This window comes from Musca domestica, unplaced genomic scaffold (genome assembly GCF_030504385.1).
Source record: "Musca domestica strain aabys unplaced genomic scaffold, Musca_domestica.polishedcontigs.V.1.1 104, whole genome shotgun sequence".
NCBI lineage: Eukaryota > Metazoa > Arthropoda > Insecta > Diptera > Muscidae > Musca > Musca domestica.
Genome location: NW_026712121.1, coordinates 1,247,957 through 1,270,163, shown reverse-complemented (window position 1 = coordinate 1,270,163; position 22,207 = coordinate 1,247,957). Strand labels below are relative to the sequence as shown.

Below are 22,207 nucleotides of genomic sequence, written 5' to 3'. Positions count from 1 at the left end.
TCATCTTATCCCCATGCGAAATTTCATAAGGATCGGACCATAAATGCGATCTGTATATGATATCCTGATATCCTAACTACTTAGTTTTGTTAGCTGTAGAAATATTACCAAATGTTTAATTCAAAATGAAAATATGCCAAAAATGTGACAAAATTGAAAAAAAAATATGAGAAAATTTGACAAAATCAATATTTTCCTCTTTAGAGAGATATTTTTATGCGATTTTTTAGACGTTTTTTCTCTCCTGCCAAGAGGCCATTCTGAATTACTGAGAACTGTCGAAATCAGTTCAGCCGTTCTCGACATATAAGAGATCTTTCAAGCATATCTCCTTTGATAGACAAATATATCGCACATATTTTGCTATATATCCGATTTGTTGGATAATAACAATGTAAAGGTCAGAAGTAACCTTGTGATGGCTTTGTGATTTCCCAGGGATTTCAAATATTCACGGTTTAATGAAAAATTTTGAATTTTTTCAACACAAAAGATATGGTATATTTTACCCGCTAAATATTATCCGATGACCACTCAAATTAGTAGGCTTCTTCCCCGCCCAAAACTCTATCTACATGCGAAATTTCGCGTCGATTGGTCTATAATTGCGACCTGTATAGCTACTGTAAAATCCGACATTTTTTCAGTATTTGGTCCATTTCAACCCCTAAACATTTGGCGTTCATCTCCAAAATCAATAGGGTTCTATTCTGGTCCAAGACCCACCTATATTCTAAATTTCGTGAAGATCGAGCCATAATTGCGACCTGTAGAGTGATTACAAATTAACATGGACAGACGGACAGACGGACAGACGGACAGACGGACGGACGGACATACATATCTAGATCGACTCAGCTCGGCGAGCTAGGAAGATCCATATATACTTTCCTATGTGGAAAACCAATATTTCGAGGTGTTACATAATTTTTGGCCCAATCAAACTTATAATACCCCCAACACATAGTGTTGTAGGGTATAAAAATATATTGGAAAATCTTAGAAAATACAAATATTTCAGAAAGGCCTATGGGTTCCTTCCAAGTTCTGGTTTTGATTCTCGACACATTTTTCACTCAGAAGGGCTAAGATTTAAGATTATTGTCAATCCTCAAACGCAAAATATTTTTCTCTACAAAGGTTATAAACATGAATTGTATTTTTTTAATTATTGTGCATATTATTCAGATTTAGACGAAATGCCAAAGAATTTGAGTTTAATTGAATTTTTTGCTCCTCTTCCGTTTGCTCCTCTAGCCCTTGAAAAAAAGGCTTTTTGTCACAGGAGTTATTTTTATAATAACTCCTGGGGAGAATATCCCCAGACAAAAAGCAAGCCAACTGATGAGCATTGGTGGCTCCTTGCGAAACCTAGGAATTCCCTGTCTTACCCCCTGGTAAAAATTACCATATATATCCACTAATAAACAAACGTGGTTCTGATAAAAACAACGATAATGGGATTAAGTCTAACCATTTTACAACAACATTATCCAAAACAATGTACCCATCAAATACGCTGTGATTCGACATTCCGAGACTACTATAAGAAAAAATTCATTCGGTTACCTCTATCCGTTGTATAATAAATTTCAATGTATTTTGATTTTTCAAGGCCACTGATTGTCGTGCTCTATAATTTGACAGACTTTTTATAAAACCATTTGCATCCAAACGTATTTTTATGCCAATATTTATTACCAAGGGATACAACTTTATTTACCATCCTATTATTTATTTTATTTGCTATATTAAATAAATCGCATGTTTGTCGAATTCAATATTACTCATTATTTTAAAACTAAATTTTTAAATGTCTAGGTATTGTAAATGCATTTTGTTTATTTTATCTATTTCTTCCAAAGATAGCTGTACCACCGAATATTAAAAATTATATGGTGCCATCTAGTGGTGAATAGTAGTCATTAGCAATGATATAGGACTTTGGAAAAAGTTGTTGTTGATAAACTATAGCATTCTTTTAGGGTTGTATAAATAGAATGGCTAGACTTTGTAAGGCATTTTCTATCAAATTTATATTTTTGAATAACATGAATAACATGCAAACATTAATTTGACTAAAAAAATTAAGTATTTTTACGAACTATCGTTATAATATACCAAGTAATAAACGATATTTGCATTTGCATATTTTACTTGTTTTGGTTTTGGTATTTTACTATTTGGGTCCAAAATGCTTTCACATCAAATGTTAATTATTTCGCAATGTTTGTGGAAAGTTCCTGAAGCGTTGATACAAAAGGAATTGATACACATTCAGGAGAAGACTTACAATGCATGATGTTAATTTTTACATTTTTTAGCATTTTATTGAATGAAAGCGAAAAATGTCGGAAATAACATCAAATTTTAGAATAAGATTAGATTTGTTCGAATTGTTCACCTTTGACACGAATTATGGCCTTCAAACGGCCAATGAAACCGTCACACGCTACCCGAATGTTGCTCTGCGGTATTTTGGCCCATTCTCGGCGAAGCGCTTGCTTGAGTTTATCGACACATTGGTATTTTTTAGTGCCAACCTTGCTTTCCAAAATACCCCAGACACATTAGTCCGACGGATTAGTATCCGAAGATTTTGGCCGTTATGCGCTGGAAATGAAGTGAGGAACCTTATTTTGTAACCATTCTTCAATCATTCAATCTCTGGACAACGAATGTTTTCTTATCGAAAACCAAATTCGGCAGTTCACCACTTTCTGCCAAGCGAAGCAACTCTTTAGCTCTTTTGAGTCTATTTTCTTTCTGTTGCGGTGTGAGTTGGCTTTACCGAATGGCTTTACTCAGAGCTCATTTTTTAATATTTGCCGAATGGAATATTTCGATATGGTCAGCACACCAGCCATTTTTCGGCCACTGTGACGTTTTGATCAAGTCGCTTCTTTACTTTTCGAACTGCATTTCTGCTGATGTTGCAGTTTTCTTCCGTCCACTTCCTTGACGTCGGACTACGCTACCAGTATTACGGCAACGAGCGATACTACGAGACGCAAAAGATTTATTCACATTTAAATGCTGGAGTGCTCTAACGATAGCCACTTGTGATTTTCCAGCCAAATGTAAAAAAAGCACACTATCACGCTCGAATTCCATCACGAATAACTTTTTTTCTGGAAAATTCTCACCAAAATGCTTTTGAATGCTTGTAAACAATATAATAAGCTGTCACTGGAATAATTTTAACAGCTGTTGGACGAGTGGCTTAGAAATGACAAAAGTCTGAACTTGATTGCAGTTTTTTTCATCTCACTCTCATGAACAGCCACCCTAATACTAAATTTCAGATTTCAAGCACAATTTATTCACCCAATACAAATTTGTACTATATATAGTACTATTTAGTATTTTTCATGCAATTGTAGTACACATTTAAATATTCAGCTCTTTATCACAAACCTACCATCAACAGGGATCCCAATACAAAATTTCAGTTTCATTCGTTCTTCCTAAAGCAAAGTGTTCCAAATTAAGTACAAAAAAGTACAAAAAACCACCTTCATATATCATACTTACTTTCCAACCTTGATTCTCGTACCAAATTTTTACCTCTATCCGTTCACATAATACTAAATAGAATTTTAGAATTTTTAGTATTATGTGAATTTTTTTTTTTTGAATTTTAGTACTATTTTGGAATTTTTCGTAATCCTTAAGGTCGAATTTCCTTAAGACCTTTGGTAGATTTACCCAGCACTCCATCAGTGAGCTCATTCCGTTTGTCTAATAAAAAGTATTACATTTTTAGTACATTTTAGTACTTTTCGTGCCCTTTTAGTACAAATTTCCAAAAACCCAGCCTTATCACATGCCGACGCACCAAGACTGACTCTCGTGCAAAATTTTAATTTTAGCTTTAGCCGTTTCGTCTAGGCGTTGATTATTTTTACATGATGCATTATGTCCAGTCTTTTCCATCCTATGTCTCTGCTCCTGTTATAAAATAGGATACTAGTCCGATGAAAAAATATTCCAAAAAAGCGCTGATCAGAAATGAAATTACTGAGTGTCACTAGAATAATTTTAAAAGGTGCTATTTAAATTTTAATGGGCAGGTTCATGGGTCTCCCATATTCCAAAAAAAAATATATTTTTTATTTTTCTTGTCACTTACCTTCACCCCTTTATGAAATAAATTAACGAATTGGAAAGTTTCTTTAATTATTTCCATTTTAATAATTTATTAAATATTTATTTAATAATTTTTGCTTATAACAATTAATCGATTTCACATAAACTTAGTTAAAATGAGTCACAACATATACGTAAAAAAATTAACTTAATTTATTAAAACCCAATATTTTTGTTCACTAATTTTAAACGCGTTTATCTTCGCCTTTAACTTAGGTTATTCTTAAAAATTATGGCTTTCATATGAGAATTATTAAAAAAGAAAAATAATATTTTTGTGTACAAAAAAAATTAAAATTAAAATAGTAGTAATTAATACTATTAGTTATCAACTATTTACAAGAAATAACATACTATAAACAATTTATTGCGTTTTTTCGTTTTTTCCTTAGTTTGACCAGTTTAACAATTAAAATAACTTAAATAAGTAAAAGAAAATTAACATTGAAAAAAAGAGAAATGAGAGTATGTATGTAGTAAGTAAATAGGATTGCTTTAGGATTAAAAAATGTAATTGAAAATTAATAACGAATTATATTAAGTATATAAAAAATAAAGAGTTGATTCAGAGTATATATGTATAAGGATCCAAGACCGTTGAAGATTTAACATTTCGGTTTGTTGAAAAAAAAAGTTTGAGTAAAACATATTTGCTTTGTTCTGCTATAGAGTATTGTTGGAAGAAGTCGAAAGTCGTTTCGATTTAGCCTATAAGATATGCTGTCGAGATAGATGAGAATAAATAAATGTACAAGTGCCGGAAATGAAAATCAATATTTAAAATACACAATTAACGTCCCATGATAAGCTAGGGAGATATGTTAAAACCAATTTTTAAATTACTAAACATTTAATTTCAAAGGAAGTGATAGGGAAGAACCAAATAAATAAAGTTGTATTCCAGAACTTGCAATATACATCTTCCGGTTAAATTTGCTAAAACTATTTACTATTTTAAAATAATTTACGGGATCACCGTCCCAATATCCGAAAGTAAAATTGACCATTGGTTTGTTCCAGAACTTCAAGAATTGCTCTGTTCCAGTACTTGCAAGAATCTACTAGTTTTGCAAAGGAAAAATCATGTATCGTAGTGAAAACTTCTACATTCTTGTAGTTCTATAAAATATCTAATGTAAACCGATTTTCATACGATAACCGACTTTCCCTTTATGCAGTAAGGAAAAGTCAAAAGTCGGTCGGGGTGGAATTTTAGAATACCACTCATCACTATGTATTTTTGGTAGAGTTTCCGTAGCAAAACAATTTATTTGAGTAGATCATACCACCTATCAACATTTGGCTCTAGAGCAGTCACAGGTTGGTTTGAGAGAGAACTAATATATGGGAGACATATACAATTCTGAATCGATTTTCACCAACTGTTAAGGAGACATATTCATCTATTATACCAAATAAAATTGCTACATAGTGCATGATATCACTTCACGAATTCCACCAACGTAAGTTCCGCAATTCACTCCATTCGGGCTGATATTAGCCATTATTTGCACAGTAAAATTCGAATTGAAATCGAATTAAGGATATATATGGGAGCTGTATCCAAATCTTAGTCGTTCTTGATAAAATTTGGCAAAGGAATTTCCGAGCTCTTTAAGATATCTGGTACATTTGTAAGCGTTTGTAGGCGAGGTACCAGAAGGGGTTGGCGGATATATATCATCATCACAATAGATCTTGCGGTAGCAAGAAGAAACAAGTTAAAAAGCAGTAAGTTCGGCAGGGCCGAACTTTGAATACCCTCCACCATTTGGAACGAATTTCGAAATTTTCAAAAAATAAAATCCTTCACAAATTCTGTTAAAATTTTAAAAATACCAAATATAGCCCTTATATTGGGGTCTATACGACGTGGACCTACATAGGCATTGTTTGTCATAAGCCATTAACATATTCAAATTCGAAACTTAAAATAAACGGAGAATAATGTAGCTTAAATCATCCAAATATCGTATATAGGGAGGTACCGTTATATCGGGGTTGTGCGAAGACCTGGACTTGCATAGACAATTTTCTGTCACAGACTGTAGTTCCCATAACGAATTTTAAATACGTAATTTGAAACAATTCCAGTGAATAATGTCGGTAAAATCATCAAAATACCGAATATCAGGAGGCACCGTTATATGTGGGTTATATGAAAACGAGAATCTACATGGCCCATTTAAGAACTTAACCTGCCTACTGGAAAAGTAAACATGTGTGCAAAATTTTAGCCTTCCATCTCAATTCATTCGAAAGATAGCGTTATTACAACATACAGACGGACAGACAGACAGACAGACAATGCTTCGAGAGTTTTGTTTTTCAAAAATCTTGAACCTTATGTGGGGGAGGCATCAGAAGAAATTATCCGATTTCTAGCATCTTTATGGACCGACATATTCCATTTTCACACCAGACCTTCGGTTAATAAAAATATAGTGATATGTGCAATTTGAAGAGATACGGATGTTTATTTTGGATTTTTGTTGTGTTTATTTCAAATATTGACCCTTTGTGGGGGAGGTAACAGGAGAAATGGTCCGATCTCTACTATTTTTATAACAGATCTTGTGTTGATAGAAATATTGAGATGTGCCAAGTTTGAATGGAATCGGATGTTAATTTCACGTTTTTTTAGCTTCGTGGGTATTCAAAATGTTGACCCTCTGTGGGGGAGGTACCAGAAGGAGTGGACCACTCAATCCTAATACCAGACCTTTGATTATAAAAAATAGTGTAATGTGTGTAATTTGAAGACATTTGGAAACTTACATCACATATTATAAGAGTTAAAATTGTTCAAAATGTTGACCCTTTGTGTGGGAGGTACTTGATGGAGTGGGCCGAGACCGACCCATTTTCACACCTAACATAGCATTGACGCAAATATTATGATTTGCAAAGTTGGAGCAAAATCGGATTATCATTTCTCTTTCTGTTCAAAAAATATATTTTTTGAAAATTTCGACCTTTTGTGGAGGAGGTACCAGAAGGAGTAGACCGATGTATTCCATCTTAACACCAGACCATGGGTCAATAAAAATATTGGTATGTGTGGAATTTGAAGACAGTCGGACTCTTACATCACATTTTATAAGAGTTGTAATTTTTCAAAATTTTGACTCTTTGCGGAGGTGGTACTTGATGGAGTGGACCTATATTCTCCACTTTCGCCCCTGACCTAGAACTGATATTAGAATTTGCAAAGTTGGAGCAAAATCAAATTATAGTTACTCTTTCTGTGCAAATACTATATTTTTGAAAATTTTGAACTTTTATGGGGGAGGTACCAAAAGAAGTGGCCGATATTGCCCATCTCCGAACTTGATAAAAGTTTGATAAAAATATCACGATGTACCAAGTTTGGACCAAATTGGATACTCCCTTCGAGAGTTATAGTGCGCACCAGCCAGACAGACCGACATGCGGACGGACGGACGGACGGACGGATATCGCTAGATCGACTCCAAATGTCCTGAAACGGATTTGGTCCAAAGAGACCTATATATGTATAATGAAGATAAAAATATTGTTAGTGGTCCATACTTGTTACAAAATAGCACTACATGCCCTATATTATATTAGACCGGATTCTCAAATTACTAGCTGCAGTTTCCCAAATTTCTAGACAATTCACCAGCATCAGATAGGCTTTGGCTTCCAAACGTACACTCATGGTACAACTATTTGAAGGTAGACATATTTTAAAAAATGATATCAGGCTCGAAATTTTTCTGTAATTTACCTTTGCTCTGTTCCATAACTGCAGAAATGTAAAAGTTTTTACGACCTTAACCGATTTTCTCTTTATGATATCGGTTCTGGAACAGAACATTTGTCAAAATTTAACAGCATAGAAAACCAATTCCCATCCCTGGTTTCTGAATATACAATGGATCTCAAAAATACACATTTGGACAATGAGATATTGTCAAAGGAATAATTTTGAAAAAAAGGCGAATATGATTGCGCTGGTTTACCTCGATGATTCTACCCTGCGCACACTTATAGGACAGAAAATTATTTTTATGATTGTTGGCTATAATACTCCCCACGCCTACCCTCTACTTGCCATTTGTCGCAGGTTGATTCCGATTATCGGAATTATTGCTATTACCTAAATTATTGGCACGTCGAAATTTCGGCGTCAGAAAATAGACATCAGCTTCACTTTCAATATTTAGATTTGGCACGGGAATGCCAGCGGGACGATATTGGTTACCACCATTGCGATAATATGGATTAGCAGCAATGGGATTGCGTACCACCTGAGGATGTGAAATATATTCACTATCGGGATTTATGGGCGGCAGAGGTTGACGATAATTTACCAGAATATCGCGATGCAATGATACTGGTTGGGGTGGTGATTGAAATTGTCGACTTGGCAGGCGTTGGGGTACCTGCACTTGCTGTGGTGGGGCATAGTATTGTGATTGATGTGACAATGCTGGAGGGGCTATACCCGACTGCTGCTGTTGTTGGTGGTGTAGCTGTTGCTGATAGGCCCCAAGCCTTTGTGTTTGCTGTTGTTGTTGCTGCTGCTGCTGATACGTGTTAATGGGTATTGTCTGATAGGGATTTATGAACTCTGCATCAGGATTGAGGGGTGGTCGATTGGGCGCATAGTTGACATAGGTATCATTCTCCAAACTCCATAGCGGTTGTGGTGCCAGCTGTTGTTGCTGAACCTGCGGTGCAGAGATGGGTGGAGCCGCTGGCCGATAATTGATAATTTTACGATTTGGTGCATTTTGAAAAGGTTCCTCGTAGAAACGATTATTTTGCCGCGATGGTCCATAGTAGTAACCATCACGATTCCTCTGAGGCTGTAGTATGGGAGCGGGCTCTTGATAACGTTCCCGTTGCCGCGGCGCATTCTCTGGCGTGGTATATCTGGTTTCGAATTCCTGTTTATTGACGGCTACCCAGCGGTTGTATTCCAGCTGCTGTTGTTGTTGCTGTTGACGGAATTGTTGTTGTTGCTGGAATTGTTGTTGCCGTTGTTGTTGATACTGGCTGCTGTGTTGCTGGAGATATTTAGCCCCAGCCCTAAGTTTCTTGGACCTCTCCGGCTGCTGTATGGGCACAAGGGTGGTGGTGCTGACATATTTCGGTTGAGGAGAATATAGTTCCTGCTCTCCTGCGGGTTCTTCGCGTCCCTGGGGTTGGAGAGAGATATTGTCGGCTTTATCGAGATTTACGGCTTTAAATGCATCATCATCACCCACCGGTGGACTATAGGTTACCATGGGTTGGAAGGGTTCTACATCGTACTCCAGTGGAGGTTGGAAGGTATTTCGTGAGCCGTCCGATGTTACCGATTTGGTGGTTTCGTAGTTGTTGTTGTAATCAAATACCGGTTTGGCTTTGGGGGTCCTTGGAATATTGTTATCCCTTAACTCCTGATTCTGATAGTAACGTAAGCTATCCCGCACATTTGACACATCCTGTTCGAAATTGTGCAGAGGCCTTGGCTTGTAGTAGGGTCTCTGTTTCTGACGTAGCTCCGGTTTCGGGGTTATCACCACAATATTTTCATCTACATAACGATGATTGGATGGGACATTATTTTGCAGATAACGGTTCTTGTATGGCCTCTTACTGGTGTTGTATAGCTTAATGGGTTTCGGTGACGGAGTGGGATAGGGTTTAACGGTCGTCGAGAGAAATTCATCGAATATTTGGGAGGTCGGCTGATGTTGTCTCTTGGCCTCAAAGTATTCATAGTAGATGGGGTTGGATTTGGAGAAGCTTTCCACATTGGGTTCGGGGGTTGTGGGCACAAAGGATATGGTTCCAGGTCGTATGTTCTGTTCCACATTGGCGGGGTAAATGGGTATGGGGACGGCGACAGGTACTGGAACGGGTTGGATGTTTTGTAGTGAAACCCGGTTGGGTGGTGGGGATGTTGTTGTAGGTATTCTCGAACCAATTGCTGGCGAGGCTGTGGGTGTATAAACAGGCCTTGGTGACGGCGAGGCAATGTGGATAATCTTCGGGGTGTATTCGGTAATTTTGGTAATCGTATTTCTATATGGCGATTCTGTTGTGGTCGTCGTCGTCGTTGTTGTTGTAGTACTCGAAGTGGTTGGTGCTGTTGTTGTTGTGGTAACAATGGGCAAGGGGGTTGTGGTCGATGTGGTGCTATAGACCCTATAACGTATGGGCGTGGAAACACCACCGTGGGAGGGACGTCGTTCCTTTTCAGATTTCTCCAGTTTACTGAACTGATCTGGCGGTGGTGGCACAACAATACCCGGTACCAATGGACCTGGTGGCACTGGGTTCGTGTAATTGCTCTTATAAACAAAACTATAGGGTGGAGGATAATACAACGACGGATCATCCTCATCAAAGTCATCGGTGGCATTATCCAGCGAACCATTGCGTCCATAGAGGAATGGTCCCAAAACCGGATAATTGACCGGCTTATTTAACGGTGGCGCCGAATCAACAGACGTTTTGTTGTTCGCAACAAGCCAAGGGAGTGGGGGCGACGCGTAGTTGTAACCGCCCGCGGCATCTTCGTTCTCTTTAACACCCTTAAGCGCTCCCGGCCGGGTAATAAGATTTTTCTCGTCGTCACTGTCACTTTCGGGCGATGCGTTGTGGACTTCTGGGCCCGCGCTGCCGCCGGAATAAATCGATAACGGTTCGTTAGCGATCGGATAGACGACCGTGAGTTTATTATTTCCGATAAGCTGTACGGGGCCGTTTTCTTCGAGTTGGACAGGAAAGGGTGGCGGGACTTTTGGATTGTCGGGGATTTTAATTTGCCTGCCGGCGGCATTGAAGTCATCAATAGCCGGCCACGGTTCGGCGGGATTGTCCTCATTCAAACTGCCACCCTTGATTACGAGCAAATGATCCTCGGCCAGCCAAATATCTTCCTCATTCAAGCCGCCATAGTTACGTTCATTATCCTCGGGTACCTCTTTGTTGGGTAAATAACTCAAAACGCCTGGCCTCTTTGGAGGTCGGCGAAACAATTCCTTTTCAATAAGGCCATATTTACCATCCTTCACCTGATCGGCCAAGGTCTTTTTTGACTCATCTTTATTCTTTTTGGATTTTAAGGTGTTCTCTTTACCTGAACCAGCACTTAGCCGGAGTATACCATTATCCCAATTATCAAAATCTCCCGAATCATCTAAGAGGGCCTCATCATCATCATGATAATCTCCCTCCTCGTCATGGGTGGAATTTTTGATACCTTTTGAAGTGGGAGTTTCTGTTGTCGTTGTTGTGGTTCGGCTATCTATTCGAATATTGGCATTTAATTTATTATCTCTATAGCTACTGCTCAGTATTCCATTATTTCGGGATCCCAATGGGGATGTGTCATCGGTATTTAGGGGTAGGATATATCTAATCCGGGTGCTATTGTTGCTGGATGCCGCGGGACGATTATCGTTATTTTGTATATGACCAGCAACTAGACGGTGGATCATACGGGGGCTAGAAAGAGAAGTTTTGAAGAAAGACAATTAAAAAATAAATAAATAAAAGTTATTCAATAACTAAATGCATAAATAAATATTTAAATAAAATAAATAAATATAAAAGTAAGTAATTACATATGACTGATTGACTTAATGTCCAGATGAAACGGCTGAAGCTAGAATCCTGAAATTTTGGATGGGGGTCTCTCTTGGTCCGAAGTTTTCGGATAAGGCTGGGTTTTTGGAAATTCGTAGTAGAACGCCACGAAAAGTACTAAAATATGGTATCCTTTGTATTTGACCTGTTAAGAACTCTTAAATTTGGAATAAAGGTCACCGATTCAGTGTGTGATGGAAGTACCAAAGGGTTTTTTGAAATTGGCATTGTAAGTGTACGAAAAGTGCGGAAATGTACTACATTTTGTACGATTTCGTATCGCGTGGACGGTTAGAGCTAAAGACATTGAAATTTGGAATGGAAATCGAGGTTGAGGATTAGAGTCGATGTAAGGAGGTAGTTTTAATAGTGTATACTCATGTATACCAAATTTGGTACAATTTGAATTTGGACGAACGGATTGAGCTGGAATCCTTAAATTTGAAATTAACTCTACTGGCGGGGTGTAGCATTGGGATATTGAGGTAGTTTTCAAAATGTATACTTATGTGCTGGAAAAGTACTAAATGATACTAAATTTGGTACAATTTCGATTTGGATAAACCAATAGTGCTGGTATCCTGAAATTTGGAAATAAGATTACTATTGCATTTTAGGGCTGGGGTATGTACGTACTGTTGGTGCTAAATTTGGTACAATCTATATTTTCTATTGGCATGTATGAAGTAAGTAGTTATGAAAATTTATACTTAAGTAGTACACTTGGTACGTAGAAATTAGGTAGAACACTTGGTGCTAAATTTTGTACAATTTGGATTTGGATGAACCAATAGAGCTGGTATCCTGAAATTTTAAAATAAAATAACTGGATTGGGAGATGAAAGTAGTTTTTGAAATTGGTACTTATGTGCACGAAAATTATTAAATGCTACTAAATAAATTCGATTTGAGTGAACCGATAGAGCTGGAATGCTGAAATTTGGAATTAGGATTACTCTTGGAGTGTAGATTTGAGGTTGTAGGAAGTTTTGGAAATTCGTACTGAAGTGTACTATATAATAGTAAATTTGGTACAATATAAGTTTTAGGAGAACAGATAGAATCCTAAAAGTTGAAAATAAGATTAGTGTCGGAATGTAGGATTGGAATATGGAGGAGTATAGATTTGGGGTATGTAGAACTTTTGGAAATGTGTACTTATGTGTACTAAATAGTACCAAATTTGGTACAATTTGAGTTTTGGCGAGCCAATAGGGCTGGAGATTTAGAGATTTAGAATAAGGATTACTGTTGGAGTATAAGATTGGGCTATATAAAAATTTTTTGAGATTCGTACTTATGTGTACTAAATGGTACTAGATTTGGTACAAATGGGATTTGGGTGAACATATAGAGCTGGAGTCCGGAAATTTGAAATTATTTTTGGAAATAAGTACTACAAGAGTACAAAAGGTACTAAATGGTACACAATTCAGTATTGATTGTACGGATAGAGTTAGATTTCTGAATTTTGGTGTTGGGGACAGAATTGGTGCGTAGATTTATGATATGTAAATAGTTTTTGGAAATACGTACCATAGATGTACTAAAGGTACCAAATGGTACTAAAATTTGAACTATCTATTTTTATAAAAGAGCAAAACAAAAAAAAAAAAAAAAAAAAAAGAGTGACAGACTGACTGATTGGGCCTCTTTGATATTGATTCAATTGATATATGAAGGTTATTTTGAAAATGGGTGCTATTTTTTTACAAAAACTACTAAGTTGGTATCCTGGAATTTGATATTGAGGTATTTGTGGTATCTGGGATTAAAATATGCAGGTGGTTTCAGCAATGTGTACTATAAGTGTACGAAAAGTAGTAAATGGTACTATATTTGGTATCGGGAGAATGGATGGGGCTGGAAATTTGATATGAAGGTATTAACAGGTATCTGGATTAGCGATATAGAATGGATTTTTGAAATTGTAGTAATAATAATAATTGTCGAGTTGAAATACTAACATTTGATATGCATGTCACTGTTGGTGTCTGTGGTTTGGACCTCGTTTTAGATATGCGAAATATAATTGTTAAATTTGGTAATAGGAGAAATTAAGGAGTTGAAATCTTGATATTTGATATAGAGGTCTCTGTTGGTATCTGGAATTGAGATATGGATGTGATTTTGGAAATCTATGATTGTCAAAAAGTACTAAATTGTACTATTTTGATATTGGGATTGAACTGGAATCCCGACATTTGATGTTGGTTTTGGAAATGTGTGCTATAATTGTACGAAAAGTACTTAAATGTACTAAATTTTGTATTGGGAGAAGAAATAGAGGTGCAATCCTTAAATTTGATATATATGTCACTGTTGGTGTTTGCGGCTGAGAGAAGGACCTGGTTTTGGATATGCGTAATATAATTGCGCTAAATGGTACTAAATTTGGTAATGGAGGAGATAACAGAACTGAAATTTAATATTTACAGTTGGGAGGAAATGGTTTTGGAAAAGTGCAAAATGAAGAGGGTCGGGATAGGGTTGAAATAATTTTGAATAAAAATAAAATCGTGCTGGACTTTTTTAAGCTGGACTTTTCGCTGACGAAGTAGAGATAAAATATATGTTTTACAAAAAACCTAAATGTGAGACTCTACCGATACTAAACAAAAACAAAAAAACGAATAATATTTTTTAAATTCACTTTGTGGTGGTGTTATACCTTGAAAAAGTTATTACAAAATTCTAAGTTTTTGGATACATTGGTCCTTGAAAATATGCTGTAAAACATCGAGGTTTCTCCTTGGACATTGCAAAAATATTTTTAAAATTCCGTGTGTTTTTAATCCTTGTCTCATTGAAAATCCAGGTTTGGCCTTACAACAACTCTAAAAAAACTCACATTTGGTACTTGAAAAAAATCTGTTCGTTACTTAAAATAAAAAAATCTTAGAAAATCTACGTTTAACCGTCGAAGGGATATATTTAAAAAAACGGCAAATAGTCCTTGAAAAATTATTCCCTTAAAATGCATGTTTAGTCGTAGAAATTTAAGAAACTAATCAAAGCTAAGGATACGGCTATTATTGCATTCTAGTTCGTTTCAATTTTAAATTCCAATATTTAAATTGAATTTCAATGAAATTGAATAAAATAACCCAGATTCCCTGGCAAAAAACCAAATAAATTCTAGTCATCAATTTAAGACTCTTAGGAATTTTCGGGCCAGACAAATTTATGGCCGCCACCACAAGAATGCGAATGGCTGACTAACTGGCTAGCTGGTTAGCTGCACGGTTGTTGGCTCATGGGGCCGGTCGTGTCGTTAGTGACCACAATAACCGCATAACCTCATGACTCACTAAAAATAGTCACATAAAGCCCAAGATATCTGCTATTCCATAGCTACAAATAAGGCTAAAAACAAGCATTTATTCAACGAAAAGTGCTCAACGACAACGAGAGCTGGGCCAATGCAACAGCGTATAAATTAACACTACACTAGTAATAACAACAACAACTACAACAGTAAAACCAACAAACAAAAAGAAATGACAGACTCACGTTTTTGGTGTCTGCTGCTGATTGTGGCGAGTTGTCAATTTTATGTTGTTCGAATTTCCAGTTGGTGATGGTGGTGGTGGCGGCAACTTCGTAGGACTATCGTCATCTGATGCAGAATTGCTTTTCAATGATAGTTGTCGGCCATCAAAGTGAGCCGTTGTTGTTGCTGATGATGATGATTGCGACTTATTGTAGTTGGTTGTCGTTCTGAAACGTTGATATCTTGGCGAGGGACTCTCAGCGGCACTGTTGTGGTTGTTGTTGCCCTCAGTTGGGACGACAGTTCGTCCAAATGTTCGTCGTTTCGTTGGAAATTGTGTCTTATCCCCATTTTCCTCTCCAAAGACTGATGAACGATCCGTCTGACTGTTGGTTTGAAAACTACGATGCTGTCGTATGCCACCGCCGCCACCATCATCATCTTTGTTGCTGTTCGATTTTGGGGTGGTCGCATCCACATGCCGAACCAGCCGTGTCGAAGCCAATGTTGAGGCTTCACCCACGATTGCTGGCTTGGAGGTGATAATTTCAGAGGCTGATGCCGCGTGCTGTCTTGCTGCCTGTGGCAGACGTCTTTGTCGTTGGGCCATCTTTGCCGCCGTTGCAGGCGGTGATGTTGTGGAGGTTGGCAATGATATACTGCTGGTGCTGCTGCCACCACTACTGCCACTCGGGGAGATGGTGGTGGTGCTAAAACGACGTCTTAATTGCGGAGGTCTTGGTAATGATGGAGGCACGGGTGTAGTCGTTCGTACAAATGAAAATCTAGTTCGTCCCGCAAAATGTTGATTGCGCCTTGAAGATGATGGCGTGGAGGATGTTACTTCCACTGCGGGTGCTGTTGTTGTTGTCGTTGTGGTTGCGGCTGTCGCTAATGTTGCCAACAATAACAACAGTAAGACCATTAAAAGTGGAAGTATTTTTTGGAACAAGTTTAAGGCCAACGACTTCATCTGAAATTAGAAAGGGTGGGAGAGACAAAAAAAAAAACAAAAACGAAATTATAAATTTTGTTAAAAAATATTGGTTTTGGAAAAAAAAAATTGAAATCTTATGTAATGCATTTTATTAAGTCATGCACTTTTCGTGATAATAAAAAATTATTGCTGTTGTGTTTGTGCTTTTTTATTTGCAATAATGTTGTTGTTAGCTAACGGTTAAGCTTGGCTGGTTTAGCATTTGCTGATGTAGCTTCTTTTTTGTGTGAGCTGCAATTTAAATGGCATGTTTTTTTTTCGTAAATGTGCATCTTTCAAATGGGACACTGTGGTCTTCAGGAGGAGATTTCTTTAAATTGAAAACAAAAAATCAAAAATGTTTGTTATCGACAACAATTGTTGTTATCCACAACATTTTCTATATAGAAATTGTTGTTATCGACAACAGTTTCTGTAGAAATTGTTATCGACAACTGTTTCTGTAGAAATTATTGTTATCGATAACAGTTTCTGTAGAAATTGTTGTTATCGACAACTGTTTCTGTAGAAATTGTTGTTATCGACAACTGTTTCTGTAGAAATTGTTGTAATCGACAACATTTTCTGTAGAAATTGTTGTAATCGACAACATTTTCTGTAGAAATTGTTGTTATCGACAACATTTTCTATGGAAATTGTTGTTATCGACAACATTTTCTATGGAAATTGTTGTTATCGACAACATTCTCTATGGAAATTGTTGTTAACGACAAAATTTTCTATAGAAATTGTTGTTATCGACAACATTTTCTATAGAAATTGTTGTTATCGACAACATTTTCTATAGAAATTGTTGTTATCGACAACATTTTCTATAGAAATTGTTGTTATCGACAACATTTTCTATAGAAATTGTTGTTATCGACAACATTTTCTATAGAAATTGTTGTTATCGACAACATTTTCTATAGAAATTGTTGTTATCGACAACATTTTCTATGGAAATTGTTGTTAACGACAAAATTTTCTATGGAAATTGTTGTTAACGACAACATTTTCTATAGAAATTGTTGTTATCGACAACATTTTCTATAGAAATTGTTGTTATCGACAACATTTTCTATAGAAATTGTTGTTATCGACAACATTTTCTATAGAAATTGTTGTTATCGACAACATTTTCTATAGAAATTGTTGTTATCGACAACATTTTCTATGCAAATTGTTGTTAACGACAACATTTTCTATGGAAATTGTTGTTAACGACAACATTTTCTATAGAAATTGTTGTTATCGACAACATTTTCTATAGAAATTGTTGTTATCGACAACATTTTCTATAGAAATTGTTGTTATCGACAACATTTTCTATAGAAATTGTTGTTATCGTCAACATTTTCTATAGAAATTGTTGTTATCGTAACCATTTTCTATAGAAACTGGTGTTGTCGATAAATTTTCTGTTGAAATTGTTGTTATCGACAACATTTTCTATAAAAATTGTTGTTATCGACAACATTTTCTATAGAAATTGTTGTTATCGACAACATTTTCTATAGAAATTGTTGTTATCGACAACATTTTCTATAGAAATTGTTGTTATCGACAACATTTTCTATAGAAATTGTTGTTATCGACACCATTTTCTATAGAAATTGGTGTTATCGACAATATTTTCTATAGAAATTGTTGTTATCGACAACAGTTTCTGTAGAAATTGTTATTATCGACAACATTTTCTATAGAAATTGTTATTATCGACAACATTTTCTATAGAAATTGTTGTTATCGACAACATTTTGTTTGTTATCGACAATTCTCAGTCTTCTCTGGACGGTTTTTTTTCAAATGAAAAAAATGCAATTCTCTGAGAAATGATTCTTGACTATCAAGTGACAAGCGAGTTTGACTCATTGACATACGTGGGCCCTGAAGACTCTTCTATGTTTATAAGATGGGAGAATAAAACAACTCATTAGAGTCCGTCAACCATCCACCAATTTGAACCACTGTTTCCCAACCATAAAAAATATACCCCAAATGATGAAGGTAAGTAATCCCCTCTGTTAAAACAGGTGCTAGTTAGCTAGACTTGCCGGGCACCACTGGCTCACTTCAGCGTGTTGTTGCTCGTGCCGCCGCCGTTCAACGGACACACAAGAGGATGATAATTAGTTGCAACGATGAGCAAAGCTATGGCATCACTGCTGCTGCTGCTGCTGCTCGCTCAGGCTAGCTCGATACCTAGCCATGTTAAATAGCTGATGAGTTGTTGCCATTATGGTTAAGCTTGGTTTCAATTATTGTTTTTGTTGCCTTTGTTTGTTATGTTTACTTTGAGGTCTGTGGTGTCGTTTTTGTTTTTCTTTGTCGAGATAATCTATGTTACGTCGTTGTACATCCATAATTGTTTGATTGGAGAGGCACGTGCTTACATTGTTGATGTTGTGGATGGTGTTGTAGTTTTTTGTTGTTGTTGGTGGTGTTTTATGTTTTTGTAAATAAAATTGCGACTGATGTTGTTTACATTGACCGATACAAACATACTAAAGTCACAAAGCCAAAGCGAAGTTAAACTTAAGGCTGAAGAATATCACTTCTTGGAGGAATCCTAATATGCAGGAGGGGACGGACAGGCATTAGCGGACAGAAAATAAAAATTAGTTCTTTTAAGGACAATTAGACCCATGATGATTAAACAATTTTTCATACTGAACAACATACCACAGAAGACTGAGAGTCTTTCTATGAAAAAATCAATTCTTTACAATAAATATCACTTCTCAAAGGACTGAGATCCTTGTGTGAGGATTTTTTTTATTCAAAAGGACTGCAATCTGTGAGGAGAGCATCTCTAATATAGAAAAATGAATCTCTTTAAGAACATAGTATATTTTAATGGAAAAACTCAGACCTCAGAAAAATCAGTAATTTTCATAAAAAAACGAAAGGCATGCATTAGGAAAAAATCGAGTCCATAAAGAAAAGAGAACACATTTTAATTGATTCAATGTTTTTTTTATTTAAAAGGTTTGCCTTTATTAAGGCGTAAAAAACAATTCTCATTGAATTGAAAATATTTTGGAAATTTATTCAGAAATAGTTTTATAGACAAATTACAATTCCCCAAAAACATAAATGACAATCCTCGGAGGACTTCCCAATTTTTCTATAGAAAATCAAAAAATATCTACAGGGTGAGATGAAAAAACTGCAACCGAATTCAGACTGCAGTCATTAAGAAAAGCAAAAAATCTACAGGGTGAGATGAAAAAACTGCATCCAACTTCAGACTGCTGTCATTTCTAAGCCACTCGTCCGACAGCTATTAATATTTTTTCCAGAGACAGCATATAATATTGTTTACAAGCGTAAAAGGTGAGAACTTTCCAGGAAAAAAGTTATTCGTGATGGAATTCAAGCGTGATAGTGTGATTTCTTTATATTTGGCTGGAAAACCACAAGTGGCTATCGTTAGAGCACTCTAGCATTTAAATGTGAATAAATCTTTTGTGTCTCGTATCATCGCTCGTTACCGTAGCGTAGCCCGACGTCAAGGAAGTGGACGGAATAAAACAGAAACATTAGCAGAAATGGTTCGAAAAATAAAGAAGCGACTTGACCGAAACCCGCGTCGCAGTGGCCGAAAAATGGCTCGTGAGCTGAACATATCGCAATATTCCATTCGGCAAAAATTAAAAAATGAGCTCGGGGTAAAAGCCATTGAAATTCCAAAATGTACAAGAACTTACCCCGCAACAGAAGGAAAATACACTCAAAAGAGTTGCTTCGCTTGGCCGAAAATGGTGAACTGCCGAATTTTGGTTTCTCCGATGAGAAAACACTCGTTGTCGAGCATTTTGTAAACAAACAAAATTTTCGTGTTTACTTGCGAAAGAGGTCAGCTGAAAATGTGCACCTTCGGTTGGCCACCAGAACTCAAGCGCCGGCCATGGTGATGGTGTGGGCCGCAATAACAGCCGATGGTCGCTCTCCGCTCGTATTAATTAAAATAAATGCCGAATATTATCGCGAAAATATTTTGGAGGGTGTACTAAAGCCTGGGGCACCCAAACATTGTGGCCGCAGAACTTGGACATTCCAAAAGGACTAAGCACCACCGCGCTTAAACGCGCCACCCAAGAATGGTAATAAAATGAGGTTCCTCGCTTTATTTCCAGCGCACAATGGCCACCAAAATCTCCGGATACCAATCCCTTGGACTATTGTGTCTGGAGTATTTTGGAAAGCAAGGTTGGCACTAAAAATATCAAAGTCTCGATCTCTTCGAGCAAGCGCTTCGCCGGGAATGAGCCAAAATACCGCAGAGCAACATTCGGACAGCGTGTGACGGTTTCATAAGGCCATAATTTGTGCCAAAGGTGACTAATTCGAACAATTCGAACTAATTCTGTCCGTCTGTCTGTTGAAATCACGATACAGCCCACATTATTTGACGTAAAGGTACCTCCCGATATTCGGTATTTTGATGATTTATGCCACATTTTTTCACGGATTTGTGTGAAAATTGGTATTTGTAGGTCATAACGGGTCCCTGTGCGTGTGGCAAAACATTGCATGTATAGGTCCACGTTTTGGTATAGCCCCCATATAAAGGTACCTCCCGATATTCGGTATTTTAGTTTGTTTTCCACATTTTTTCCCGGATTTGTCTGAAAATTGGTATTTGTGGGTCATAATGGTTTCCAGCTCCGGTGGCGAAACATTGCATGTATGGGTCCATGATTAAGTATAGCCCCCATATAACGGTACCTCCCGATATTCGGTATTTTGATGGTTTTTGCCACATTTTTTCACTGATTTGTCTAAAAATTGGTATTTGTGGGTCATAATGGGTCCTAGTTCGTGTGGCGAAAAATTTTAATTGTAGGTTCACGTTTTGGTATAGCCCCCATATAACGGTAACTCCCGATATTCGGTAATTTGATGATTTTTGCCACATTTTTTCACGGATTTGTCTGAAAATTGGTATTTGTTGGTCATAATGGGTTCCAGCTTCGGTGGCGAAACATTGCATGCATGGGTCCATGATTTGATATAGCCCCCATATAACGGTACCTCCCGATATTCGGTATTTTGATGTTTTTTCCACATTTTTTCACTGATTTGTCTAAAAATTGGTATTTGATGGTCATAATGGGTCGTAGTTCGTGTGGCGAAACATTGTATGTATAGGTCCACGTTTTGGTATAGTCCCCATAACGGTACCTCCCTATATTCCGCATTTTAATGGTCTTTGCCACATTTCTTCTAATGTTTCTTTTACCCTAAGGTGGAGGGTATTAAAAGTTTGGCCCGGGCGAACTTAATGTTTTTTTACTTTTTTTTTCATTTCATCCTGTATGTACAAAATTCAAGATAATATATTCGCAATTCCTATTTCTTGAAGATCCATGACTAAACTTTCATAGATCCAAAAAATCCTCAAAAAAATCCTTAACCCCAACGATTATCTACTTATGTTTCCTCGATTGTTTTTCTAAAAGTCCTTGATATTTCCACTTAAAATTATTTTCATTGAAAATTATTCCTAAAAATCGCCGACTACATTTCCGTATGTCTTTAAATAAATAATTTTTAAAACAAGGACATTTATATCTCCAATGGTTCTTAAAAATTATTCTTTCCATGGAATACTACATAGGTTGTTGGCAAATGCTTATCCAAAAATTAAGATTTATATTTTCAGAGGTCTTTCAAAAATATATTAATTATTAATAGAATATATTTATATAGTCATGAAAAATAATGGGACCTTAGAAATATTCTTAAAATATACGTTTGTAGTTCTATTTGTCCTTAGGAAATACCGTTAAAATCTGCGCTTATAGCTCTTGAAAAATATACGATTGCAAACCAATAAGTCCCGGCAAAGTGTTAAAAAGAAACAGTTGGCATCCCTGCACGTCCTTTAAAAATGTTTTTTTTATAAAACCAAGATTGAATTGCCTGTTTTGTTTAAAAATTCAATTATAACATTTGGATATTATTCAATACAA

At 36.4% G+C, this 22,207-nt stretch overlaps 1 protein-coding gene across 2 annotated transcripts in view; it reads right to left on the bottom strand.

The window, feature by feature from the left end:
- Window positions 1–4,170: 4,170 nt before the first annotated feature.
- The window catches only part of LOC101892224 (uncharacterized), a 185,916-nt gene continuing 167,879 nt past the window's right edge, over window positions 4,171–22,207 (bottom strand). For both annotated transcript variants that reach the window (XM_059128317.1, XM_005185338.3), the window contains exons 6-7: window positions 15,271–16,223; window positions 4,171–11,616 (exon numbers count right to left, since the gene is read on the bottom strand). In XM_059128317.1, the coding sequence (XP_058984300.1) occupies window positions 8,220–11,616; window positions 15,271–16,223 (4,350 nt within the window). In that variant the 3' untranslated portion in view covers window positions 4,171–8,219. The remainder of the gene's footprint in view (window positions 11,617–15,270; window positions 16,224–22,207) is intronic.